This window comes from Staurois parvus, unplaced genomic scaffold (genome assembly GCF_062004578.1).
Source record: "Staurois parvus isolate SC_StPar_1 unplaced genomic scaffold, SC_StPar_1.0 ptg000751l, whole genome shotgun sequence".
Taxonomy (NCBI): Eukaryota; Metazoa; Chordata; class Amphibia; order Anura; family Ranidae; genus Staurois; species Staurois parvus.
This window is the reverse complement of record NW_028318547.1, coordinates 3,341,114-3,368,987: the sequence shown is the minus strand read 5'-3', so window position 1 is coordinate 3,368,987 and position 27,874 is coordinate 3,341,114. Positions and strand designations below refer to the sequence as shown.

Genomic DNA, 27,874 nt, shown 5'->3' with positions numbered 1-27,874 from the left:
TTTTTTCATTTGCACATATTATATTGTTAGCACCATATTTGTATATATTGTTGTGCTGCATTTTTTAAATTTTATGTTTTACATGTGGGAACACATTATATGCTAGCCACACAAGTTCTTTAGGAGGTCCATAGCGCTGAGGGTTTTCTATACACACCTGCAGATAATAGCATGCAGTGTAAAACACCTACAGATAAGCTAAGTATACATGTACAGTTTTTTCGCCAGCAGGCTAAAGAAAAAAAAAAAAAAAAAACACCCCACACACCACCACAACTGACAGATCTTCACATCAATACAAGAAACATTGGTGTAGGGATCTCTCCAGCTGTTCTATTGTATTTTAACAGCATGGACTTCCCACCGCCATCAGAATATGCACATCTGCACTTGCAGCCATTGGCAGCCAGCGCTGACTAAATATTGGTTTTCCAGCATGTCCGTTCGACAGAAGCTAGTTATTAGATTGGCTTCTGTTGAATAGACAGCAGAACACATATCGAAACTTGGTCGGTTCCTTCTGAACCAGCTGAATTTCATTACTTGTGTACCAAGCTTTAGGCATATCAGCAAGCATGAGGCGCTAAAGAAAGCCTGGACGCACTGGACACATTCCCTATCCATCCCCTACATTTGGTCATGTGATGCGACTTCTGACATTGCTCAGATGTAACAACTTTTCTTATTACGGATAAAAGCTCATAGAGTGAAAAAACTTCACTAGACATTTGCCTTTACACAAATAATTTTAGAGCCTTGAATTTTTCAGCATGGATTCTATACATTTGTCCCTAATCTACCATATAAAGTTTGTAACACATTTTTCCATATTAGCTGAAAAGTTGCCCACTATTTAGCCACAGATTAAATTAACGAGGTCCCAAAAAGTGCTTAAAAAGTAGGCACCACTGTTTATATTATTTGAACTTATAGCTAAATAAAATACTAACTGCTTCAAGACAGCATCAGCTAAAATTATCAAAAGAAAAAAAAAAAAGTCATAAAAGGCTCCCTGATTACATATTCAAAGAGAAGAAAATTGAGAGATTAGGGATGTATGTGGTTTGAGACCGTACCACTGCTACAAGACAGCCACAGATGCATTTTTCTTTAAGATAAAAAATAGTTTTTGATTTTAAGGTTTCTGTAGAGGGGTCCATACCAGAAGTCTAGCTAACAGTGATTTTCACAAGTTGGTGACCTATAATAAACACATTTAAATGATATTAAAATCATATCACAAGAACTTTAGCCAATATCCAAACTCCTTTGTTAGGTGACAAAATAGACATTTCCATGAAAATGTGGTTTGGTTGCAACAATAAATGAGGGGCTAAGCCTTAAAGTCTTCACACATATGTAAAGGACAAGTGTAGCATACCACTTGGAAAAAAAAACTGCTAAAATTCTCATATAATCAGTCACAGTTGAGTCTGCAAGACAGAGGTAAGACCATTTTTAAAATCAAATTCAAGGAGTGTAGAGGTGAACAAATGTAAGTGGAGTAGATTTAAACAAAGCAGAAGTATTTCTTCCATCTGCATTTCGAAAGTCGTTTAAAACCCTTTGAACTCAGTTTTTTCTCCAATCGTGCCTTGTGCTCAATGGCACTGAGAATGGCTGTGTCAAACACCTCTTTAAGGTTTTTCTGAGTCAGTGCAGAGCATTCAACATATGTATGAGCTCTGATTTTCTGAGCCACAGCCTGTGCTTGGGACTCACTTACAGGCTTGACACGGCAACGGTTTAAATTGATCAACACATTCACATCATCTCTGAGGTCTGTTTGAGTTCCAACTAATACCACTGGAGTGTGGGGGCTGTGTGTGCGGATTTCTGGGATCCATTTTTCAGTGACATTCTGAAATGAGCTAGGATTCACCACACTAAAACACACCAGAAAGACATCGGTCTCAGGGTAACACAAGGATCGAAGATGGTCAAAGTCCTCCTATTTAAAAAAAAAAAAAAAAAAAAAAAAAAAAAAAATATTGGTTTTATTCAAAACAGAACTAGGACTCATGCCATAAGAGTAGTCAGATCTGATAGTGTTTCAATGCTATGGATTTCAGTTACAGCAGCTGTCCCCTCAATATAGAGTTAAGTGAACAGTATATGGCAAATACAATGCACAGCAAGCAGGACGTGGTTAGATGATATGAAGAGGCACCATTCATAGAATGAGAAGCCAATGCCGTACCTTGAACAAAACACTAAAAAATATTTCTTAAACGGTTTATTTCAGAATGTATTGAGGTTTGCTCAATATTCTTGAAAGCCTGTTAAATTAATCTAACTGGGCCAACTTACATTGTTAAAGATGCATGATGTGAAAACCCATTCAGTTTCTTTTTTTTGGGGCATTCTATGGTGTCACCTTAGACCATGGCTTGCGGTCTTACGTCTCTAGATGCCAGTGATGTCAACTCAGCCTCACCACTTGCCCCTGTCCCCACACAACTCCTCCGGTCACCCTCCTCCTCCATCCTACGCTCCCTCACCCACATCTTAAATCTCTCCCTCTCTACTGGCGCATTCCCCTCCCCCCTAAAGCACGCGCACAACACCCCCATACTCAAAAAACGCTCCCTGGACCCCGCCGACCTGAACAACCTTAGACCCATCTCCCTGCTGCCATTTACTTCCAAGCTCCATGAGCGCTTAGTCTACAATCGCCTAAATGCCCACCTCACTGACAACAACCTCCTCGATCTACTACAGTCTGGCTTCCGCCCCCTTCACTCCACCAAAACCGCCTACTCAAAATCACCAATGACCTACTAACTGCCAAAGCTAATGGCCACTACTCAGTCCTCTTACTCCTCTACCTTTCCGCGGCCTTCGACACAGTTGACAACCCCCTCCTCAAACTACACTCCCTCGGCATTAGAGACTCCACTCTCTCCTGACTCTCCTATCAATTCCAACGCTCCTTCAGCGTTACCTATAATGCTACCACCTCCCCCGCTCTGTTGGGGTCCCCCCCAAGGCTCTGTCCTCGGGCCCCTTCTCTTCTCCATCTACACCTCCTCCCTCGGCAAACTGATACACTCCCACGGCTTCAACTATCACCTCTACGCAGATGACACGCAAAATTTACCTCTCCTCACCCCTTCAGTCTCCACCCATATCACCCACCTACTGAACGACAGACTGGATGTCACTCCATTTCCTCAAATTGAACCTTTCCAAAACGGAGCTCCTGATTTCCCCCCCCCCCACCCTCTCCATCACGACCAACGCCACCATCAGTCCCACCCCGCAAGCCAAAGTCCTAGGTGTCACTCTAGACTCAAACCTGTCCTTCCAACCCCATGTCCAATCGTTGGCAAACTCATGCAGGCTCCACTTCATCTCCCAAATATAAGCTCCTAACCCCAGACACTATTAAACAACTCGTTCACTCCATTATTATCTCATGTCTGGACTACTGCAACTCCCTTCTCACCGGCCTACCCCAACACAGGCTATCCCCGCTTCAGTCTATTCTGAACTCAGCGGCCAGACTCATCCACCTTACCAACCGCGCCGCTTCTGCCACCCCCCCCGTCATTCCCTCCACTGGCTCCCGATTGCCCAACGCATTCAATTCAAACTACTAACACAGTCATACAAAGCCATTCATAACGCTGCCCCAAACTACCTCACTGACCTGATACCCAAATACCACCCAACCTGTACTCTTCACAAGACCTCCTACTTTCTAGCTCCCTGGTCTCCACCTCCCGCGCCTGACTGCAGGACTCCCCCCCCCCCCCCCCCATCCTCTGGAACTCACTAACCCAATCCATCAGACTGTCACCTAACCTCCTCACCTTTAGGCGCACCCTGAAAACCCATCTCTTCAGGGAAGCCTACCCAGCCCTCACCTAACAGCCGATCTCCTCCACTCCATCCCCTACAGCCACTTGATCCTGGACAACTATCCCTTCCCTCCTAGATTGTAAGCTCGAAAGAGCAGGGCCCTTAACCCCCTCGTGTTTTGTTTGGTTACTGTATTGTCTCATGTTCTGTCCCCCACTATAATGTACAGCGCTGAGCAAACATTTTAGCGCTATATAAATACTGTATAATAATAATAATAATAATAATAATAATGGTATCCTGGTGAGACAAGAGGAAAAAAAAAAAAAAGTGAGTGATCCCAAATCTCACAACAAGGCACTTTTTTGTGCAGGAGCGTAGTTTGGTGAGATTTGGGGTGCTCAGTCTTTCCAGGATCCTGCGAAGAGGCCAAGTGCTGTCATGGCTACCTTGGAGAGGGCACCAAAAGCTGTGGTGTAAGGCAAGCATTTTTTTTCTCCACAAATATATTCGTGTGAGTGGTAAGGGCTAAGAAAAGCCCCTACCTTTGCTTTTCAAGGTCTGATTAAACTCCACACTTCATACGAGTACACAATCTAAATTACCAGAATGCATTAATGCTATTATGTGCATTTTTTAAAGCTCCTATAAAACAGTTTAGCATTTCTTAAAGCGACCCTGTCTCTAGAGCAAACCCTACAGTAACTGCTGTTAACGCTTCTAATGTTCTATTACAGCTGTGTAGGTTAAACAAATGTCCTACAAATATGAAAGAGAGCTTCTATAACTAATTTTTAAAGTCTATAATTATGTATATAATACGAAGAATACTAAGGTGTATGAAATAAGAGCTGGGATCCTCATTTAGTGCCATTTCTATTTAGTCCCTGCTAGTTGTATGACAACAAGCAATATAAGCAGGTTTATGGGGCAATACACATTAGAAGCACACTGTGGTAGGCCTAGCTATTTGCTACAAACAATATGGTAGGAAGAGACGGTAAAATAAGAGGCGTTTAACAAGCAAGCATAAACCACTAAAAGCAACAAAGACAATGCAGGAGGTACTGGGACCAATTTCCAACCTATAATTGACTGAGGAAAGAATATTCTTGCATGTTCTTACTGACTTACAGGAAGTAGTTACATTCAGGCTCACTCACTGGTGTAAATGTCTTTATTATGAACAGTGCAACGTCTTGTAAAATATTAAGCCTTACTCAACTAAAAAAAAAAATAAATAAATAAATAAAATCTACAGCCAAAACTTTACTCTTGGTTAGATTTGGGAGTGACTCCTGACCCTCTGTCTGGACAGTGTTGATTGGCCCAGTGCTGATCACATGCTCTCTCTCTCAAAGAAAAAGAAAAAAAAAACCTCTAGCAATACACACCAATTAGAGCATTTGCAGACTGAGTGCTAGAGCTCTGTACAATCAACCGATTGATTGGGGACAGTTGAAGGGGAGAATCAAGAGAGGATTCAAATAGCCTTTTTACTCAATGTGGAGGATTAACCTCTTAGGTTACAAAGGGAGTATAACACGCAAGCTTTACTGCGCATACAGACTGATTTTACGTTTGTGGGTTTAGGAACACTAAGTCGATTAATTTTGACTAGTGTAGGGAATGACCAAACCAACTGTCAGTTTTTTTGTTGCTGTGTCTTCTGTTGCAGAGAATTACTTATTTACTGCCCTGGAGGTGTAACAGGAAATATGAGTGTAGTATATGTGTTGAATAGCTACAGCGAAAAAAAAAAAAAAACACCACTTGGTACCAATGTAGCTGAAGGGGCCCATATTTCAGCATGTAAAAATAAAGGATTATTCTCTTTGCATACCTGTCCTGCTGTGTCACAAAGTTGAATTCGAACAGGAGCTTCATCCACCAACACTTGAACTGAAAGAGAAAATATATATGTTGACTTCGCTTGGATCTAATTTAAGCAATGTCAGAGGTATTTTAATGAAATGTTTAACACTGGTTTAAAACAGAATTCTACACATTGATAACCTTATTGTCTTATATTTAGTTACCCCCTTGCTGCCCACTCCCTCATCTAGGCATATATTAATTTAAGTCTATTGTGCAACTATTTTATTGCCTAGGGCAGAACCAAACATTATTTGATAGGTCAACCATTTTAGTAAAAAAAAAGCAGTACTGTAGCACCAGTATTGCCTTTTTTTACTAAATCTTGCAATAAACTAGCATTCCATAAAAAAAAAAAAAAAAAAAAAAAAAAAAAAAAAAAAAGAAGGATTACCAATTTACCAATTCCTACATCTGAGGGCTGCAATCATTTTCTTTTGTAGGCTTCTATATTCATCTGGTGATCCATCCACCAAGTCTGTTTTTCAAAAGCACAAACTCTCCAGCAGAATGTGCCCCCCTATGCTCTTTCGTCCAGAATGGGGGCACTCTAATACAGGTGGTGTGTTACCGGTCACATCACCAGGTGAAAACTGAGGGAAAAAAGCCTGTACAAGAAATCTAATGCAGCCACCACATCTAATGAGTGGCAAACTGCAATAGGTTACAGTTTTGGTTTTGCGGTCAATACCGGTTTGACAGTTTTTGACCACAGTGATGAGCAGAATCAAGGACAACGACAGATGGGCCCAGCACCCCGGAGCAACATGGTTGCCAGCATCCCGGAAGTGATGAACTCAAACATAAATTCCCCAACAATTTGGATTGGGACTTTAAGAGCAACCCAGAACAATAGAAAAATTATCAAATCATTTTATTCAAAAAACATGTGAAAGAATATCATGGTGTAACAGATAACATTCATATAAAAACCTACATACAGTATCAAAAATGAATGGTCTGTATATATAACTTGCTTTAAGCTGAGACGATGTTGCAGCTTCTCCTACAACTCATAGGACAGTAAGGGTGGAGTAAGCTTCAGCAGAGAACCCAACGCATTTCAGAACATAAGTCTCTCTTCAGGGGTATGCTGAAGGAGAAGATGGCCGGCAAAAACATTCTACAAACTATAGTGGATATAGATCAAAATCACAAAACATGACAATAAAAGATACACAAAATTATATACAATTATATAAATTTACAACCTACATACCATTTAATTTTCTTCTGGAATGATCCAGTTGTATAGAGAAGGGCAGAAAACACTTGGTTTCAAAATGCTCACCGGTGGCACTCCGGTGCACCCAAGAATAGACAACGAAGGCTCACACAGCAGCAGAATGGGGGAGAGAACAATTAATCCCCATGAGGGGCACAATCCTCTCACACAGGGAGACAGTGGACTGTAAAACAAAGGAGGTCAGTGCAAGCCTATAAAAAGTAAAATATGACACCATTACCTTGTCTGCCCTTTAAAGGACAACAGAGAAAAAAAAAAAAAAAAAAAAAAAAAGGAGGAAAGTCAATGCTAACACTGTAACAATAAGTATGTGAAATTAATCTGCTATCCTCTGAGGCCTGTAACCACAGGAAAGCATGTGCGTTACATGATATATATATATAGGGCAATGTGTCCTAGAACTAACTCTACTACTCCTCAAAATGAGCCAGCAAGGTCCTAACAGGAGACCAAGAACAAGGACAAACAGGACCTCTGTGAAAGACTACAATTATACATATATACACACAGCACACTAGCTGTGGATACTTTATAATAAGTGTTGTATAAGCAATATAGATTCAATAGGAGTCCATATAATTAACTATGGAGACTGTGTCACTTGGCAGGTAACTAGGGAAATAAATCCTATTTGTCCATAAGAATATATATTATAGAAAAAAAAAAAAAAAAAAAAAAGGAGTAAATAGCAAAAGGTTTACCTGCACTCCCCAGTATTTTTAAACAAGTGAGCACCTCCAGTACATGGTTGTGTGGCTTTCAGAAGATCTTATAGATTGCAATGAATGGAATTTAAATACAGCCCCGAGACGCGCGTGCATACGCAGTACCAGAGGCAAACCGCACAAATGCAAGTCCGCCATCATGGTGGCCCCCCTGGGGTGTCTGCGTATGGCACCACCCCGCCCTGTGATGGGGCGGGATGACGTCAGGCACAGGTGCTCCACTGGCGCATTGATCCAGCAACTGGTGAGCCAGTGACAGGGTCAAGGAGGAAAAAGCCCAAGTGGAGGGGGAGAGAGAGGCCAGACGGCCCTAACATCCCTCCACATTGCTGGATAGTCACCCCAGGTGCGCCGGGTGGAGAGGAAAAAACCCCACCTCTGGGATGCCACCTCCTCCTCCACCTGAACACATCATGCATATAAAATAGGATGCTCAATAGGTCGCACCTGGGTGCCATCTAATGATAAGAATACAGGCAACTTATAAAAAGTGAACCAAAATATTGTACACGGTGCAACTAAATCTCAGCAAAATGGGTATGACTGGGAAGTAAAACAAAAAGCAACAATAATCGTTGGTATAGGAAACAAACAATACTGGCAAACATGACCCCAGAACCACAAAACGTGGTAATAAACCAGGATCTTAGATAATGATTTATATACAGTGACATGCCACAAGGAGGGCCAGATGACAATGGTCTAATAAGCAGGGGAAGAGGAGAAGAGAGAAGAGGGGAAAAATCCCCCCCCCCCCAAATTTTTCTTTATTATCATCATCTTTCCCAACCACCCGAGATGAAACCATCCAAAAAAGGGCTTAAAGCTAAGTGTGTCATTTAATCCTGGTGGGGGGTTTCATTAAGCAACACAATCCATCTGGTTTCATTTTGAAGAGTTTGGTCCAGTCTCCCCTCTACCACTGGGATGGACTGTCAAGGATGGTAAATGTAATTTTAGGAAACATGCCACCATGAATACCCCTACCATGGCGACCTATGGGCAAATCCGAATTGGCTGATTCATACTAGAAATGTGGCGATATGCTCGTTTCCAAAATTCAAGTTTTGTTTTTCCAACGTAAAAGCCTCCAAAATCACAGCTCAGTAAGTAAACCACTCCCATTGTTTTACAGTTAGCAAAATGTCAAGGCTTAAATCTATCCCTGGTCGTCTCCTCCCATGCCCGCCTCCAGGGTGTCACCCATCCTCTGGAACTCCCTGCCCCAACCCATCAGACTATCACCTACTCTCCTCTCCTTTAGGCGCACCCTGAAAACACACCTCTTCAGGGAAGCCTACCCCACCCCCTGCTAATTTGCCGACCTCCTCCACTCTTCCTACCACTCTATCCCCCACAGCTATCTCCTCCTGTACCACTATCCCCTCCCTCCTAGATTGTAAGCTCGAAAGAGCAGGGTCCTCAAATCCCTCGTGCATCGCATTGTATTGTTATTGTACTGTCACATGTTCTGTCCCCCTTTGTAATGTACAGTGCTGAGCGAACTTTATAAATACTGAATAATAATAATAATAATATTATCCCCATTAGGTAAAGTAATATCGCTATCAGTATTCATATTGACAATAGGGGCAAACCCCACATTTGAAAGTGCCTAGGTTTTTACAAAGATCCTTTTTGGAGCAGCCTACAAAATCACTATGTACCAAATAGTTTCTCAACGATTTTGATTTGTGATAAGTTATTGAGGGATAATCTGAGACGTGAGAGCTCAATAACGGGTCTATTTGTAACAGGTGCCAGTATCTCTGAAAGAGGTTTTTAAATTTCTGAATGTTTCGTATATCTTGTAATTATGCTGACACCTCAGTTTTTTTTTTTTGGGGGGGGGGGGGGGAGATTTTTTTTTTCTTTTAAACAAAAAAGGTCATGTCTAGATTTGTCTCGGGCTTTCGTAAAAGCTTTTTTTCAGGCAAGTGGGGGTATAACCCCTTTGAAGCAGGTCTCTTAGATTTGCTGCTTGCACTATGACATCACTATCGTTTGAACAGTTGCGCGTAACGCGCAAATGTTTTTACCGGCTATCTTGTCCTTCAGCCTACCCCTGAAGACAGACTTATGTTCTGAAATGCATTGGGTTCTCTGCTGAAGCTTACTCCCCCCTTACTATCCTATGAGTTGTAGGAGAAGCTTCAACATTACATCTGTCAGGGCAGGGCTGTGGAACGGACAGGTAGGCCTAGTGGCAGGGTAACGCACTGACTGACGACAACCACAACCAACAGACCAAAGTCCCTCAGGGCGCGGAGTCTAAGTCCCAGGCTACCCTTCACCAGGGCCCCTGATGGTGGGGATGGACTTGACGTAGTCAGGAACCAGATCGCGGTCCCCGAGACATGGGCCGGGTTCAGCAACGGAAGGTCAGATCAAAGGAAAACACAGAGAATGGTCTAGTCACAAGCCGAGTCAGATACCAGAAGAATCATGAGAGTATACACAGAGCTGTAGCAACACCAAGACACAAGTGCAAAGAGCATGTGTGGATCACAGGCTTATATGTACTCAGCCACACCCCTCTGGGGCATGGACCTCAGAGACCTGAAGGCATAAAAGACTCCCAACCATGTTCTACAGAAACCCAAGATGGACGCCAGTACATGAAGCCGCACAGTCTCTGGAAAATGTAGGACCTTGACAACATCTCAGCCTAAAGCAAGTTATACATACAGACCATTCATTTTTAATCCTGTATGTAGGTATTGTTTGTTCTGAGTTGCCCTTAAAGTCCCAATCCAAATTGTTGGGGAATTCAACTTTGAGAATCAAAAAAGGAGAAGAGTGGATTTTTCTCTCAAAACAAAAAATTCTAACCGACTGCAGTTTTCATACTGGGAAAAAAAAAAATTATCTTACTATAAATGTGCAAACATAGAATTTTAAACACTGGCATGGTAATTAACAATTTTCTAGGGTTTCCACACAAAATTTAGCGAGTCCTTAGTGGTACTATTGAATGATCTGACAAATTATTTTTCTGAATCTGTACAAACGTTCAACGAAAACTTTACAGGTATATTCCTTTAGTAGAGCACCAAAATCAATACACTGCACATTCTTAAAATAAAATCCTTGGGATTAGAGGTAGCAAAGGCAGAGAACCACTAACATTGGCATTCTAGGGATATTTCCAAAGGAGGGCATGACTCTGCCATTTTCACAGTGTTTTTTGTGATCCATCTTAACAGGTTAGAGGCACTGTAGATTGCCATAAAAACTTATCAGATACTTGAAAGCAGCTGCAATTTTGTTGTGTTAGCATGCAGTTAATGATCATCTGTGTGATAGGATAGGAAGCCATATCACAGCACGCAGAGTTGATAACCATAATTTGACAACCTGATCATTTGAAGCAATAATAAGCCATAGGCTGTGCAAATTTCTCTTTCCTGCAACCACAGGTTTCAGGAGACAAATTTGCTTGATTCCCTCATCAATCAGCTTGGGTACATTCAACCTGCCCATATATGGTTTGAACTTCGCCCTGTTCCTGCTGAACTGGCTGAGATTCCAACAGTCTATGGCCAGCTTATTATTATTATTATACAGTATTTATAAAGCGCCAATAGTTCACTCAGCACTGTACATTACAAAGGGGGACAGAACATGTGACAGAACAATACCAATACAATGCAAAACATGAGGAGATTGAGCGCCCTGCTCTTTCGAGCTTACAATCTAGGAGGGAGTGGGTGTTGGCACAGGAGACAAACTCTGTTTTGGAGAGGTTCAGTTTAAGGAAGTGGAGTGACATCCAGTCTGATATGTCGCTCAGCAGGTGTGTGATTCGGGCGGAGACCGAGGGGGTGAGGTGGGGGGTTGAGAGATAGATTTGTGTGTCGTCGGCATAGAGGTGGTAGTTGAAGCCGTGAGAGTGTATGAGTTGGCCAAGGGAGGAGGTGTACATGGAGAAGAGAAGGGGCCCGAGGACAGAGCCTTGAGGGACCCCAACAGAGAGGGGGAGTGAGAGGGAGGTGGTAACGCTGAAAGTGTTGTGACAGGTAGGATGAGAGCCAGGAGAGAGCAGAATCTCTGAGGCCGAGGGAGTGTAGTTTTTTGAGGAGGAGGGGGTGGTCGACTGTGTCGCAGGCCGCAGAGAGGTCAAGGAGTAGGAGCACTGAATAGTGGCCATTAGCTTTGGCAGTTACCAGGTCGTTGGAGAGTTTGAGTAAGGCAGTTTCAGTGGAGTGTAGAGGACAGAAGCTGGACTGTAGGGGATCGAGGAGGTTGTTGTCATTGAGGTAAGAGCATAGGCTGGTGTAGACTAGGCGCTCGAGGAGTTTAGATGTAAATGGGAGCAGGGAGATGGGTCTGAGGTTGTTCGGGTCATTGGGGTCCAGGGAGGGCTTTTTAAGTATGGGGGTGATGTGTGCATGTTTCAGAGGGGAGGGGAAAGTGCCGGAGGAGAGGGAGAGATTGAAGATGTGGGTGAGGGAGCGTAGGATGGAGGGGGAGGGGGGTCGTAGGAGTTGTGAGGGGATAGGGTCGTGGGGGCAGGTGGTGAGGCGGGCATCAGAGAGGATCTTGGAGACTTCCTCGATGGTAGTAAGGTCAAAGGTGCGGAGTGTTGGGGGAGCTTCAGTATGAGGAATGTAGGGTGGAGTGGAAGAGGAGGTCAGAGCAGTGGTGGGGCCGTGGGAGAGGGGTGATGAGGGGGTAGCTGAGTGAGGGGGAAGGGGGTTGAGGGAGTTTGAGCAGCGACGAAGTCCCTGCGGGTTATGTTGAGGGGGAGGGGGAGGGGGGGGATGAGGGAGTAGCTGTGTGAGAGGGGACGGGTTGAGAGGGCGTGTGAGTTGCGGCAATGTCCTTGTGAATTGTGTCAATCTTGTTTTTGAAGTGATTGGCAATCTCAAGGGCAGTGAGTGAGGTGCTGGGTGGAGGTGGGGGTGGCGAGAGTAGAGAGTTGAAGGTGGAGAAGAGTCAGCGAGGATTGGAGGAGAGGGCTTTGATGAGGGTCAGGAAGTAGGCTTGTTTGGCAGCATGGAGGGAGGAGGTGTAGGTGTGGAAGGCAGATTTGTAGCGGGTGAAGGCTTGTTGGGATTTGGTTTTGCGCCATAGTCGCTCCAGGGCACGACTGTGTCGTTTGAGGGTTTTGGTGTGATCAGTCTGCCAGGATTGGAGCGTTCGGTGTCTGATGTTGCGTGTGGTTAAAGGCGCTAGTGAGTCAAGGGCAGTTGAGAGCGCGTTGTTTTAGGCGGTCATAGCCAAGTCGGGGCAGGACAGGGGGAGGATGGAGTTGATCAGCTGCAGAGTGGAGGGAGGCAGGGTTAAGGTTGCGGAGGTTACGGCTGGTAGTAGTGGGACATTTGGAGGGGTAGGCGGAGGACGAGGAGATAGAGAAGGTAATCAGGTTGTGGTCACAGAGAGGGAAGGGGGTGTTAGTGAGGTTGTGGGGAGCGCAGCGGTTGGAGAAGACAAGATCAAGGATATTACCGTCAGAGTGGGTGGTGGATTGTATGCACTGTGCAAGTGCAAAGGAGGAGGTTAAGTGGAGGAGACGGGCAGTGTCCGGGTTGTCGAGGTTGACAGGGATGTTGAAATCCCCAAGGATGATGGTGGGTAGCTTAGAGGAGAGGAAGAAGGGTAGCCAGGAGGAGAAGTCATCCAGGAAGCAGGGTATGGATCCAGGAGGCCGGTATATCACAGCAATCTTCAGGGGGGTTGGGGAGAATAGTCGGATGCAGTGGGCCTCGAAGGAGGAGAAGGATAGGGAGGGGGGGTTTGGGAGGACTTGGAAGGTGCTCTGCGGTGACAGGAGCAGACCAACCCCACCACCTTTACGATCGTTGGGCCTGGGTGAGTGGGTCCAGGTGAGACCTCCGTAGGAGAGTGCAGCAGGGGAGGTAGAGTCAGTGGGCTGGATCCAGGTTTCCGTGATCGCTAGGAGGTTGAGGGAGCGGGAAACAAAGAGGTCATGGATGGCGGTAAGCTTGTTGCACACTGATCAGGCGTTCAGGAGTGCACATGAAAACAGGGGGGGGGGGGGGGAGATTTTAGGGAGCAGGGGGACAGATACTAAGTTGTGGGGGTTGCGGCGGGACGTGGAGGCGGGAGGGTGTTGTGCGGGTGAGGAAGGTGGTGGAGGGCCAGGATTCGGGGAGATGAGGAGGAGAAGGGTGAGAAAGGTGGCATGGGAGCGGGATGTGCAGGAGCGTGAGAAATGACTAGTGGAGGTGTTCGGGTCAGTGGGAGAGTGGAGTAATAGGAGGTGGTGGTGGGTGCCGTAGAGGGGTGAAGGAAGCAGTGAGGACACAATATACAATTGTTTGGGAGGGGCAGAGGGATATAGTGAATGGATTTTGGGAATGGAGGAGAGGAAAATGAGGAGGAGTGGAAGAGGCATTTTGGGGAGGTGATGAGAGCAATAGTAGGGAGATGATAGCAATGAGGGGGAGATGTACAAGTTTTGGGGTGGAGCAGAGGGGTAAAGAAATGAGATTTGGGAACAGAGGATAGTAATATGGAAAGGAGAAGAGGGGATGTATTGTATAAAAAGGTACACGGAGTGGGACTCAGGCATGTAAGAGAAGTTTCCCATGGTGTTTGCTTGCAGTCTGTCCAGCATGCAGTAGAGTTTCTTGCTGTTGTTGTGTCTTCCTGCTGCTTAAGTTCTCCTGCTTTAGTTCAACTGCTGTGTTTAACTGCATCGCACTCGTTCAAAGCCGCACTCAATCATAAGCAGCACCCCCATCAGAGACTGTGCCCCCCATCAATGAATCACAGATTGATTAATTTAGTCAGGTAAGTAGGCAATGTTAGCGATTGGGTATAATTACAACTGTGAACTGAATGTGGATGTTAGATGAAATTAGGTGAAGAGGAGTTAAATAACTCATAAACAAGTCCATCTATACAAGAATCTTGCAGCCATGCTCATGCAAAAAAATAAAAAATGCATTAAGTGTTTAATTCAGTGGAATGACATGGCTAAATGCATTTCAATATACCCAAAAACATTGTATGGGAACGTAACACATTTATGTGAACAGGTCCTATTAAAAATAATGGGGTTGATTCAGTAAAGGCAAATAGGCTGTTCGCTTTTCAAGAGGATTTTTACATGCAAGGAAAATAAACAGCATTTTTACTTGCACTTGATAAGACATCAGGAGGGGAGGGGGGACAGACAGTGGAAAGTTTATTTTTACCTTAATGCAGAGAATGCATTAAGGTGAAAAACCTTTAGCGGTTTGAACCACTTTAACAAGTCCACCTCAATGTGTTTTCTCTTGCAATGTGTTCAGTGTTAAAAAGAAGTAGAGTTAAAGCTGTTCTTGCCATACTTCTCTTGTGGGTCACAGGAATGCACTTAGAACTGAGCAATCAGCAGTCATGAGATTGCTCAGTTCATGAACTGCTGAGGGACAGTTGCAGCATCAGACTGATGCTGCAGCAGGGAAGCGAGTATAGATGTATTTTCCCCATTACCACTTTTCTAATTTTTTAAAAAATAAATACAACCTCTGCCTACACTGGTTATAGACGAATATTTTCTTTCATGCAACTAAGCATTGCAGGAAAGAAAACTTGATTCCCCCACTCAACCACAGTCAGGGTTGATGAGGGAATTCCTCCCGCGGAGCTATTTTGCTCTCCCGATGTGTGTGCACGTGGGGAGGGCCAGGAGAACACAGTGATTATTGCTAGAGGCTGCAGCCACTGACAATTGCATATAAAAATCTCACATGCTGGTTGTACCCAAGTCGATCAATTGATAGACTTGGGTACAATCAGCCTACCCATAGATGGTTCGAATCTCAGCCAGTCCCTGCTGAACCGGCCAAGATTTGAACCATCTATGGCCAGGCTTAGGAGCCAATCTCAAGTAGTTTTGAACATTTGTGGTATAGAAATGCATGCCCTTTATCAGGCAAAGGTGTATATGAAAGAGAAAATGTTCTCAACATAAGCCTCATCTCTTAGAACATTAAGAAATGGCCATAAAACCCATCCAGGACAATCAGTTCTCCCCTTGAGATCAATCAAGCAGTGAGGTCACAGACTGTCAACAGATGATTGTTACTGGATTCAAACACCTCACACAAACCACACTCTGGCTTGTTCAAACTACACAGGCCACTGTTTAGCATGCATATGTTGGCATATGCTGAGGTCAAATGACCGCAGAAAAAGAAAAAACTATCTGAGCCTGTAATGTGTCTATTTATATTTAATATCCAGAGCAAATGATGCAGTTCGTGAAGTATTTTGATGTGGAGCAATTACGTGTCTGGTCACTCAGAGCTGGTCTGCAGCCCAAACCAGTCTTCCCAGCTTCAAAGGCCAGATACATCTGCTATGTAAACTGGAATGTTAGTTACAGGTGGCAGGAGTTCATTCTACCCTGTCAGACACACAATCCGCATAATATACAGGACTAGTTTTCAGAAAAATATTTTATATACCTAAACACTTTCAATTTGTTTGCAATCAGGCAGGCCCTTCCACTTCATAGGTTAAAGGTAAATCTAAAGGAAATGGAATAAGAAAATTGTATAATGTATGGTCAGCTATAGTTTCCACTTCTCTGAATAATTGCCCGATAAGAATTTAATAAAGAAGGCTATTAAAAGGAGTAAAACAAAGCCCATTCAGCACAGATGGGAAATTTTATTTCTAATAGTGGAAGTTTTGGTGGTTTTTTAATTATCTGCATTTTAATACATCAACCAGGTATTGAAGATGGCCAATTCCTCAGCACAGGAAAAAAAACTTCCAATCCCTTAGATATCCACCTTCTTCAGTGCTAGAGACACACAGGATTTCTGAGCATTCCATTTTTTAAACCTTCTATAGCTGATGATGTACTGTATATACCTTGTACAAATCCAAATGTGTTGACAAAAAGGGCCAATAAATGGGTTTTTAAAACAGTTGCCCGCAGCTGCTTTTCACTTTATTGAATAAATCAAGGATATTAAAATATGCCGCACAGGTTGTAATTGTATATCATGGCCCTGTATAGACAGGCAACATGGGGAATTGACATTCATTTTACTGAGGCTGCTCCTGGTCAGAAAGTATATTCTAATACAAATTGGTAATCAGGAAAGTTTTGCATTGCATAGAGCTAAAATGAACATTTCTTATATGGTTATATCCATCCTGATATTATAGTTTCATTCTCCTGTGGGGAGCCAAGTGATATACCTATTAGACTACTGTATATAATCTAGAACAGAAAATCCAGTTTTAATTACTATACCATGATGCAATATGATTTTTTTCTAGAATGGTAGTCACACTGGGCACCTTTCTTTTGTCCCCTGTTTATGAACCACGAAAACCATTATGGCAGGGGGTGTGGTTTCCTAAGAACACAGATTTTTGGAAGAAAGATTAACATAAAAGACAAAAGCAGAACACTAAAAAGGGATTATGAATACAAAATCTAAATACTTAAAAAAACAAAACACAAATCAAAAAAGGTGAAACTGAATTGAAAGATCCCCACTGTGAGACACCCTGGGAGTGAAATGGTGTGAAACTGTAAAAGAAAGACATTCAAACTGCTCTGGACTCAAGACAATAGGACAATAGATTGAATTAACAAAACAGTTGTCTGTAAATTAAGAGAATTCTCACATTAATGTTCATAAAAGAAAAAATAAAAAGCACTGCAATAAAACAAGCTGTAGGCAAAACAGCGATCAAGATTCTTGAAGGCTCCATGCACATTACCAGTTTTTTAAGCTTCTAGAAGTGAATGTAATCCTATGTGTCCATGCACACTATTTGCACACTAGAAGTGCAAATAGTCCATGCACAATAGAAGTGTTTTCAAGCTTCAGCGTTTGAGTAGAAAAAAAAAAAATTTTTGTAGAGTCTTTGGGAGCAATACCTGGCAGAAAAAAAATGCTAAACGCTACTAACCGCTTTTTTCCCTTCATGTACTACGCTAATAAAACGCTAAGGCTCCTAAATTCTACTAAAAGCTGGCACAAAACATTATCAGCGTTTTTCTTCCATTGTTTTTTGAGCTTATAAAAAGTGCTAGTGTGCATGGAGCCTAAAGACACTAAATCTATAAAGGGAAGCAGGCATGTAGAGAACACAGCACTCATGTTTCAAATCTCTTGCACTATGAGCCATCTCTCCTACTTGGCTTTCCCCATTCACAGGAATAGGTAATACAAGATCAATACACATCAGGCACTGCAACACTGTTACTTAAAGCATGCAGGGAAACAAAAGGCTTGCTAAGAATTCATGTCTACCAAGACACTGCATAAATTACCTTGAATAATGATGTATGCCAACTCAATTATTTACTGCAGAAATTATTTCCTTTCAGATTGTTGGTGTGATCAAACATTTATAATCACAGTCACAAGAAAATTCAAAGGAGCAGGATGGAAAACTTTTCTTGAACGCAAGATTTTATAACAGGGAATGTGGTTTTCATTCAGGAAAGTCAATTCACTCCAAAATCAAATTTTTTTTAAGCACATTTAAACATGTAAGTCATCAAGTGTACTGATTAGAATATTTGTACAAAAAGGTTAGACCGAAAATCTTCTAGTATCAGACCAGCTTTTAGCAGGCCATAGATGGTTCAAATCTTGAGATTCGGACCATCTGTGGGCAGGCTGATTGTACCCAAATGAATTTTTGTACAACCAGTCTGTCAGATTTTTCATGTAATTATTGCCAGCTGCTATTGCTGCTAGCAATAATCACTGTTTTTCTGGCAGGGACAGCTGGGAGAACACGGTGTTGATGGGGGAAATTGAGCAATTTTCTTGGTTGCAGGAAAGAAAATCGCATCATTTATGGCCAGGTTTAGATGGGTATTCATATTGACTGATTAGCTTAGCGCTCAAGATCATTTGTATCTATTTTGCTTTCATTCTTCTTACTTGTGTTTTTCATTTAAAAAAACCAAACTTCATATATATATATACACACACACACACACACACACACACACACATACATATACACACACATACACATATATATATATACACATATACACACACACACACACACACTTTTACAGTATTTCACCAAAAGGTGGCAGATATGTATGGTAAGTGAAGAAAGACAATGACGGGGTGTGATCTGTGACTGAGTGTATACTGTCACTACTGAAGCTTGTTAACTGCTGGGAAAATCAAATCATAACCTCCTCAGTAGATAGGAGGAACCTGTTTAACCGGAAACACTATTGTCAACCGATACCAGTGACAGTGAAGTTATGTTTGTTTTCCTCATTAACCCTCTAGCATAGTTTATGCATCAATATATTACATGCAAGTCAAATGCAAACAAGAAACACCAATACTGGTATAGTTCAAAGGAAAGCATTCATAAATTAGAAGCCATGGTGCTTGGTGATGCACTGAATGTCCAGTGATGTCTGAACATACATAGAATGGAAAGCCAAGTTATTCTTTTCTTAAAGAGGTATGAAAGACAATGTATAGGAAATCAGAAGCTTATTGACCAAACCTTTTCCATTGTGGATAGAAGAGGCTGATGGTACATTTACACAGGAAATTTGCAGACACTGCAATATCAATTGACACGTATCTGCAGATTCCTGTGGCTGAATGACAGGTATATGTGAATAGCAGCTCAGCCCATATAATGCAATGACAGGCTGATGCAGCCACACTTTCCAGAGCTACGATCACTGCAGATAATTGCTGGCTTTGGGAATAGTCATTGCAGTTGCAGGAATTTGTAGATTCTTCCTGTGGGAATTCTAAGGCCTGTTTCACATGGGTTTCAGCTTGTATAAGAGCAGTGTGAACAGCAATCTTTGACAAAGCATTTGCAGGGCTTCCAGCAAGCTTTGTTGAAGTTTTTAACGTAGGCTTCCAAAAAGATTCAAGAAATGCCGAAATCCACTAGCAGCTTGCTTAAAGTGGCAATCAACACTCCCATTAGAATCTGCGCTCAACATTTACAAACTGGAGCTGAATGGTACTTTAAAAAAATGTAATAAAGCTTGCTAAAAGCTCTGCAAATGCTTTGTCAAAGCTTGCTGTTCACAAGCTAAAGCCTGTGTGAAACAAGCCTAAATGTGCACCAATTGCCCATGTAACTGCACCCCCAAAATCCTATCAGACGTTTTTGACCATCTGAATCCCCATTTGAAAGATTTCCCCCAACTTCCTGTTATCTAGACACAAATAATTAGTGGAAATATCTATGGATTTGAGAGCTCTGAATAAGGCAAGCGATAAAAGCTTTTCTTTAAGATGGTGTTAAACCCAAAATTAGTCATTAATGGTGGTGGTTGCATTAGTTTTCTTTTTTAGGCTGTTTCATTCTGTTGTCACCTGATGATCTGGCCAGTAACAGCTCCTGTATTAGATTGCCCCCATTCTGAATGAATGAGCACAGGGGGCATCTTTGGACAGCAACATTGCCAGTCTGGACGGGGGGGTGTTTGATGTACTCACAGATTTAAATACACTAACACATTGAAACCAAACTCCAGCTAATACTTTATAGCCAGTTACCACGTCATTTTTATTCATTTTGGGATAAAGGTTTTACAAGAATAAAAGCTGATCATTCTAAGCATCCCTGCTAGTTAAATGGTTTGTATCATCTCTGTAACGGATACATTCTGCTGGAGAGCTTGTTCTTTTGAAAAACAGACTCACTGGCTGGATCACCAGGTGAAAGTAGAAAAAAGAAAGCGTAAAGAAAACTGGAGAGTGGCTTGGAAGAGGGTTATCCTTGAAACGCATCAGCCATGTTCTGGGTTCCTGGATGACACCCACCTGGCGTTGAAAGGTCCACTGGGTCTTAACCAGCACTGTGTCATCACTTGATATGCAAGCTTTTATACACAGAGTATAACTTTTATCAGCATTTAATACAATTTACCAAGGATAATGTACTAGGCCAGTTCGCTCTTTTGTCTTTACAGTTGTATTTTGGTCTACCCCAGTCATTTTATGAATAAGCTAAACAAGAATCCCGATTGGTTGTTATAAGCAAGAATTTACCCCCCTCCACCCACCTTATAGTTACTAATTCACCCCAATCTGTTTTAATTCAACAGAATGACCATAGACATACAGTATTTCCAAGGGTATATTTATCACCGTGGCAGCACACACAGCTGTTATAGGGTCCCGGGGCAAGGGCAGCTTGAGTGAATTAAAAAAATGAATTCATTTAATATTCATCTTAATTCCCCCTCATTTTAGCTAATTTTAATAAGCATATAAATCACAGGCTCATACAGAACAAAGACTACTTGGCTGCACATTCTGATTCTTGATCTGCCCGTTGAGTGAAGGGCCTGGTTAAAATTTTGCTATGACCTAGTTACACCCCAATAATTTCCAAATATCTGCCTAATCTCCTCCTGGGAAATATGTACACATCCATATACTATGCCGACAACCCCCCACCTCAATTCATCGAATGAAAAAAAAAGGAAAAAAAAACACACATTTAAATAAATGGTCTGAAAAATTCAATCTAGTGGAAGATAGCAGAAAGCAGCTTGATAAGGCCACAGAAGAAATATGCATTTTTCCCATTGGCATATTAGGATATAGTAATAAAACTAAAATGCAACTGACACCAAGCACTATCAGAGTGTATCAGAATCAAATAACATTGTTCAATATTCAGCATTCACAGCTCTTCTACAGAGCAAATGATCAAACAAAAAGTTTCTCCAAATGTTTTATTACTGCACACCCAAGATGGCCATACAGTAGTAGATCTTTAAATGAATGTTCGTACGTACATCCTTATTCATATGAAAATCTCACTACATTCAATGACTTAATGAATGTCATTTGAAATTGGTTCAATATTGTTTGTTTTTAAAATTCCATTTTGCAACAAAATGGATTTTACTGAATGCAAACCAGATACACTGTTAGAAATGTCTTTGTTCAGGAAAAATTTACATACTGCTCCTTCCAGTTTTCACAATGGTCAAATGGATTGTAGATTTGGCAAAACAATTAGAAAATTGAACAAACATTTCTAAAATTTACACAGAAAAAAAAACTAAACTAAATGCTACTAGTTTTTAGCCAGCTTGAGACTTCCAAACACTGATTATAGGACTATGATGAACAATATTACATGAAACAAAGTGAAGGCAAAGAAAAGGGTCAGTTCTGGTTAGATGCAGGTCATTATTCTTAAGTGTTGAAGCTGTGATGGTGAAATATTTTCACTTCTGTTCGCTCATAGAAAATAGGAGAGGGTCTCATGTGCCTTGTTAGATGATGCTGATACAGCAGAAAAATTGAGCCTTCTCCTGCTACAATAGAAGATGTGACAAAGGAGACTGTGACTGAGGAAGATACAAGAATCCCCCATAGAGATCTAAAAAACACAATCCCTGGGAGATAAATGTCCTGGTGGGATTCAACTCACCAGAGGCTACTTATTTCTATCAGTTTTTGGGTGGACTATTTAATAGGATATTATGTTACAGCTCCTTTTAGCACCAAGATGATTGCATGGTGTGAACTGTGACATCTTAGCAGGGGACAAGACCTAGTGGGATAAGTACACATGAAGACAATTGTCCAGGACAGGAAGGAGTAGGAGATGTGTTTAGAAAGTGTCACCTTCCTAGTAATGTCACAGTCTCTGCATGACAACAGCAAATTGTCACCCCTCCCCAATTAAAGACAGAGGGTCTTATACTTTGAAAGGAAAACAGTAGATATTTAACACTTGGGGCCATTTAAATCTATGCATGTCCCTAGATGTGCAGTATTTTGTAGAGTTAGGCAAATGCACTGAAGTTCCTAGATTGTAAGCTCGAAAGAGCAGGGCCCTCAAACCCCTAGTGTATTGTATTGTCTCAAGTTCTCTCACCCTCCCTAATGTACAACACCCTTCGGCGCTATATAAATACTGTATAATAATAATAATAATAAAAGTGCTTGTATTTACTTTGTGAGTTGACATTACTTTTACACTTGTTTCTCATGCATTTTCACTTTAGACTATGCAATGGATAGAGTTAATAGCTACTGACCATGTCTTGTTAATATCCTGTTACCCCAATGCATGTTACATGCGCTGCCATTTTTTTTCCATTGGGTTTTCCAACCCACTAAAGCTCTGTATGGCGTATTTAAAAAATAAATAAATAAAAAGTGGGGCAGACACGATGGATCACTTGGTCTTTTCTACCATCACTCTTCTATCTCTATGTTTCACCAAGATTGGAAATGGAACTTATTAGGGTGAAGGTGAGTGCCTGTATTTAGGCATGTTTAAAAATGAAACAGTATAAGTGTGCATTATTCTTTGATGTTAACCACCCAAGTGCCAAGTGTTAAAAGAAAAATAACCAAGAAAGTGTCACCTACTGTATGTGTTTAAATTTCTATATTATCAATGCATAGATTGCATTCTTCCAATTCAGTTACCAGTGGGGTTACAGTGTGGGTGCCACCACAAAGGCAATTTTGCTGGTACTGCCACAATTTCCTGCAGTTACTGCTTTCAAACTCATTTGTGGGCAACTTGCTTGCAGCATTGCATGACTGTGTGAGAGTTTAAGTGTAGGGTCTGGAGGTCCTAGCAATTAAAAACACCATTTTTGTAGCACCCTTCAACAATCCAATTTCTGGTATGTTGAGCCCCACCATATGCTGTCAATTTTCCTAGAGCCACAAATGACATTGTATGATTTAGCTTTATTGCTAATGAAAACGCATAGGCAACAAAGTTCTCACCACAGGTAGAGGTAGACTATTTTCTTTCCTTCCACCACAGATGGAAGGAAAGAAAACTGCTCGATTCCCCCACCAGCAGTCAGTGTTGATGGGGGAATGCCCCAGAACACAATGATTACTGCTAGTGGCTATAGCCACGGCAGTAATCGAATGCAAAAAAATCTGACAGGCTGGTTGTACTCAAATAAATCGATCGATCGACTTTGGTACAATCAGCCTGCCCATACAAAGATCTAGCCTCAGCAGGTCCCTGCTGAACCGCCAAATTACGATTCATGTATGGCCGCCTTTAGTTTTGAACCTTATGGTGTGTTCAAAATACAGATTTTGATATTTCAGTTACTCAAGAAGATTATAAAGAAACTGGCTTCCAAAATAAGCTTTATACTCCATAATTGAAACAGCACATATGAATTCTATCAGTATTAAAGAAATTAATCAAACTCACCTGAATATGTGTCTAAAGCAGTTGGCTGGTACTCAGTTGGGTAGCCATTTATAGTGTAGCTAACCACCAGACTAGTCTTGCCTACTGCACCATCTCCCACAAGGACACATTTGATTCCAAGCTCCTGGCTGCTGGGTCTGGATGAATTTCTCCTCCTCAAGGAACCTGATAATTTTGGACTTAACCTTTTCCCATCAGAACAATCCAGCATCACTTGTGGAGGCATGATGCAGGTCCAGAGGCCAGCCCTGATATCTTCACTGATGACCTAGAACACAAATCCACTTTTTCCTTCTCATGGGTCTTTCAATGCTTCCTTAGATATTCTTAACACAGGGAAACATCTACATTAATGATGCTTTAAGACAGTTCACTCCATGCATTTCCTCTCTCATTCACAACAGGTGTGACTATATCATGCTCTGCTTTTCAACTGCTCTAAGCCAGCCCTCTTTATGCCTTCCCTCCCTGTGGTAATTGGAGCCTGCTTCTTAACAGACAATACTCCTACAATGCTAATCTGCAATCATACAGGGTACTGAATCACTTGTATCTTTTAAACTTTCTTACCTTTTTATTCTTTAGGATTTAAAAGACAATAAGAAATATACATAAATTAAAAAAGGCTAAAAAAGTTGGCAATACCTATGCCTACTTAAAACATAAAATGTACTTATTACCTATCCTCCAATATAATAAACATGCATCTAAACTTTATAAATATTATGTGCTGCAAAAATACTTTGGGTTAAAAAAGTACATAAGGGTCAGAAAATGCCTGTTCTTCGACATGTATACTTTGACATTTTATAGTTGTGGGTTTTATTTACGGTACATAGCGGGACATTTAATTAATTATGTTGCACCATGGGGCGATACTAAACAATAGCAGTAAGATTTACTATTAGGGGCTCATTCATGCCATAATGATATGTACATTTTGAATGGTTTACAAAACAACCTCAATTAATGAAACAAAGTCCAGTTGTGTTGCAGCACACTTTACTGGGCTGAAATTAAAGCCTAACTCCATGTTTCTTGTGACCAAGCTGGTCCACATGGACAATTTCCTTCACTAACAGATGTGCCCGCCAGTGTTGCCAATTCACTACACGACGCCCACATTTTACTGGCACAGCCAAGTTTTTACTGGCATTTCCAAAAGTTAAAACATTTCAGTATTTAGGCTACAAACAAGTATGCTATGCAATTAGCAATTTCATTTAAGGTAGATGTTAACCACTTGCCTACTGGGCACTTTCACCCTCTTTCTGCCCAGGCCAATTTTCAGCTTTCAGTGCTGTCACACTTTTAATGAAAATTGCTTGCTCATGCAACACTGTACCTAAATGGGATTTTTATCATTTTTCTTTAGACAAATAGAGCTTTCTTTTGTTGGTATTTAATCACCACTGGGTTTTTATTTTTGCTAAATAAATGAAAAAACACCAAACATTTTGAAAAAAAAAAAGGTTTTTCTTAGTTTCTGTTATAAAGTTTTGTAAATAAGTGATTTTTCTGCTTCACTGATGTGCGTTGATAAGGCTGCACTGATAGGCACTGATGAGGTTCCACTGGTATGTGGCACTGATGGGCACTGATAGGCGGCATTGATGGGCACCAATAGGCGGTACTGACAGGCATCACTGATGAGCACTGATAGCCAGTACTGATGGGCAGTGATAGCCAGCACTGATGGGCACTGAAAGGTGGTACTGATGGGGTTGAACTGATAATCAGGGCACTGATCAGTGTAGATGTGCCCTGTTCTGTCAGCATGGAGGAGAGGATTGCCAATAACCAGCATTTCCTGTTTACGCTGTGATCAGCTGTGATTGGACACAGTTGATCACATGGTAAAGGTCCACTCTGATTGGCCCTTTACCTTGATCTGTGATCGGGGGGTGCACGGGGGTCGTGGTTCTGGGAGGATGCCCATGGATGCCCTCCCAGAACTAACCGACCACACTGTAGCCATCTTTTGGCTATAGCGCTATTGGCAAGTGGTTAAGGCAAAAAACATATTTCTTATTTTGTTTTTGGTTTAGTAAGTCACTCAGGGGTAGGACTTAGGAGGGCAAGAAATTATAATGGGCAGGCATATACACTTGAAATTGACTCTCAGAGTAACACTGACATCAGTGTGCAGCAGCACAGATGATGATGATGACACCTCCCCGACATAACACGTATCCTCCTAAGTCACACTGTCTCTCTCTCCACGCCAGGTGGTCCCTGCAGTCCACTCCAGTCCAAACAGCATTAACAGTCCTGCTCCCAGCTTGTCTTTCTCCCATCTCACAGACCCGCACATGAGGCTCCAGCACTTTGCTCAGCTCCCTTGCATCTTGACATCACATGACATGCTCAGTCACCACCTCTGCCAGACCTGTCCCCTGCTGGCGCCGCCTGAACACACTGTATCAGCCACTCAGATGGTCTCTGCCAGCTCTGGACCGGAACTGCGCATGTGCAGTTCTGAGCTGAGCATCACAGCCATATTTTTAACTGGCAACTTTTTCCTGTCACTAGCATTTACTGGCAGGAGAAGAGTGCCCGTTTTTTACTGGCTGCCAATAAAATATGGAAGGTTGGCAACACTGGTACCTGCTGGGAGCACTGTATAAACTGTATGTAGCATCAGCTACATACAGTATTCAACATTGTATTCTGTTTTTTTTTTTTGGTTGATCTGGATGGACTAGTGTCTTTTGTCAGCCAGATTAGCTACTGTATGTAACTAATTCACAGGATACCTTGTCTTTCATCATTGAATACAAGGTTTCCTTTGATTGGCTGAGGACACCTTGTGCACATCTGGTGAGGAAAATACTATAGGTAGTTTATTTGGTGAAAATGCATTTTTGGGACCATAGACTTCAGTTGCAGCACATAAAACTTTAAAAACCTGCAACAAAAACACACGAAATACAAAGTAGTTACAGATTAATTTATAATCTTTCCCCTTAATCGCTTTCCCACTGCCCTATAGCAGAAATACTGCTACAGGGCAGCACGGCTGCACAAAATCAGGTATATATATATATATATATATATATATATATATATATATATATATATGTGTGTGATTTTGCATTTACGGGCAGGGGCAAGTCCTACCTGTGCCGCCGTTGGCAGCCTCACCTGTCGATCACCGGGTCTCAGCTGGTGATTCCCCACCAGCACCCGGAGATCACCACGTATCACCGACGGGGGTGAGACCTGTATGAAAAAAATACAGATCTCTCCCCTGTCAGCTCCTGCACATTGCTTTGTATTGCTCTGCATAAGAGAGCAATACAAAGCAATGTGCTTACATAGTAAAGCACACAGAAAACACAGTAAAACACAGCCCAGCACACAGTGAACCCTTTGATTGCCCCAAATGTTAACCCCTTCCTGTCCAGGTACAGTGTTAGTGCTTTTTATTAGCACTGATCACTGTATTGGTGTCACTGGGGATGTCAGTGACAGTTAGTTCACCACCAGTGTCAGAATGCCCACCGCAGTCCCACTATAAGTCACTGATTGCACCCATTACTAGTATAAAAAAAAATTCCAGTATCTATACCGCCATTTGTATACGCTATAACTTTCACGTAAAGCAATTAATTTACACATATTGGGATTATTTTTTTTAGCAAAGACGTAGCAGAATACATTTTATCCTAAATTTATGACAAAATTCTATTTTTATTTTTTTTTTACTGGATATATTTTAGAGCAAAAAGTAAAAAATATTGTTTTTTTTTTCAAAATTAACGGTCTTTTTTTTTATAGTGCAAAAAATTGAAAATGCAGAGGCGATCAAATACCACCAAAAGAAAGATCTATTAGTGGGAAAAAAGGACATAAATTTCATTTTGGTGCAGCATTGCATGACCACGCAATTGTCAGTTAAAGTAACGCAACGCTGTATCGTAAGAAATGGCCTGGTCAGGAAGGGGAGTAAATCCTCTGAAGTGGTTAAGTAACCCTGTGACAATATGAAACCTGCCCCTGACCACTTCTTAATTGTGCGTGTGTTTTAAGTGAAAAATGTTCTCATATATAGTGCTACTCTATCACAGAC

General features: G+C 41.8%; 1 protein-coding gene across 1 annotated transcript; it reads right to left on the bottom strand.

Annotated features, from left to right (window-relative positions):
• Nucleotides 1–1,247: 1,247 nt before the first annotated feature.
• On the bottom strand, nucleotides 1,248–24,189 carry RHOV (ras homolog family member V). Its single transcript, XM_089654326.1, has 3 exons — nucleotides 23,803–24,189; nucleotides 5,648–5,706; nucleotides 1,248–1,951 (listed from the first exon to the last, which is right to left on the bottom strand). The coding sequence occupies exons 1-3, from the start codon at nucleotides 24,026–24,028 to the stop codon at nucleotides 1,511–1,513; spliced, it is 726 nt and encodes a 241-aa protein (XP_089510452.1). The 5' UTR covers nucleotides 24,029–24,189; the 3' UTR covers nucleotides 1,248–1,510.
• Between the last annotated feature and the right edge of the window lie 3,685 nt (nucleotides 24,190–27,874).